This window comes from Fukomys damarensis, unplaced genomic scaffold (assembly GCF_012274545.1).
Source record: "Fukomys damarensis isolate Sample0158 unplaced genomic scaffold, DMR_v1.0_HiC HiC_scaffold_23, whole genome shotgun sequence".
NCBI classification, from domain to species: domain Eukaryota; kingdom Metazoa; phylum Chordata; class Mammalia; order Rodentia; family Bathyergidae; genus Fukomys; species Fukomys damarensis.
Window position 1 is genome coordinate 37,487,343 of NW_022900935.1, and position 994 is coordinate 37,488,336.

The window sequence follows — 994 nt, forward strand, 5'->3', positions numbered from 1 at the left end:
TACCAAATCCCTCTATTTCTGACCCATTTCCTACAAATATCCTCCCAGTGGCACCATCCTCATGGAACTCTGAAGCTGGAATCCACTCCCAGGAATTCAGTGTCATATTTCTGGCTGCAAGGACACAGGTTCACCCATGTCCCGTGGCTCACCAGGAAACCTTTTACCCTCTAATCCCATTCCCCCAGTTTTACCCATCCCTTTCCTACTCACAGAAAACAAGGGTCTAGACTTTGTTGGATCCTCTTATAGATAATCCTATTCCTTGGCTTCTGATTCCAAAAGTCCAGAAGAAAACTTCTGATAGTTTTGCAATCATAGTTAAACCCACAGCTACACGGAGAGGCCTCAGTGCAATAGAGGAATCGGTGGTAACAATGTGGGCAGGGATCTGCACCAAACACAGCCATCTTTGGCTGCCTTATGGCTCTCAGAGTCTCCCTCAGCTCAGCACAAAGTTGGACAAATGTCTCTGGTTGCAGATCGCCAGTGTCATTATAGCTCTCCAGTGGGGCAGGGTACTGCTCCAGACTTAAGTGGCTCATGGAGGCAGTGTGGCCCAGCAGGTCCTTCAGGACAGACATGGAGATGTTGTTCTCATAGAAGCAGATGGTGGTGAGCTGGGAGCAGTGGCTGAGGGCAGGCAGGATGGCGCTGATCTGGGAATCTGTCATATAACATGATTCCAAGTCCAGGGTGGTCAGGGTGCCTGCAACTTTGTCCAACAAAAGCTGCATGGGCTTGGGATTAAATTGAGTCAGTCTGACTCCCCTCAGATCCAGGTCTCTCAGCTGACTGATGTTAGGGCACTGTGACAGATGTTTCCAGTCTGATGGGAAAACTTCCCAGTGAGTTATTGAGAGAGTCTTCAAGGGAATCTTCAGGTACCTGCAGGGAGAACAAACAGTTGTCTCTGGGAAATCATGGCGGAGATGGGAGGATGGCAAAGATGGCTTCTCTCTCTCTCTCTCTCTCTCTCTCTCTCTCTCTCTCT

General features: G+C 49.2%; 1 protein-coding gene across 1 annotated transcript in view; it reads right to left on the minus strand.

Moving 5' to 3' along the window:
- Window positions 1-209: 209 nt before the first annotated feature.
- The window catches only part of LOC104864930 (PRAME family member 8), a 3,070-nt gene continuing 2,285 nt past the window's right edge, over window positions 210-994 (minus strand). Inside the window, exon 3 of the mRNA XM_010628203.1 lies at window positions 210-888. Coding sequence (XP_010626505.1) covers window positions 210-888 — 679 coding nt within the window. The remainder of the gene's footprint in view (window positions 889-994) is intronic.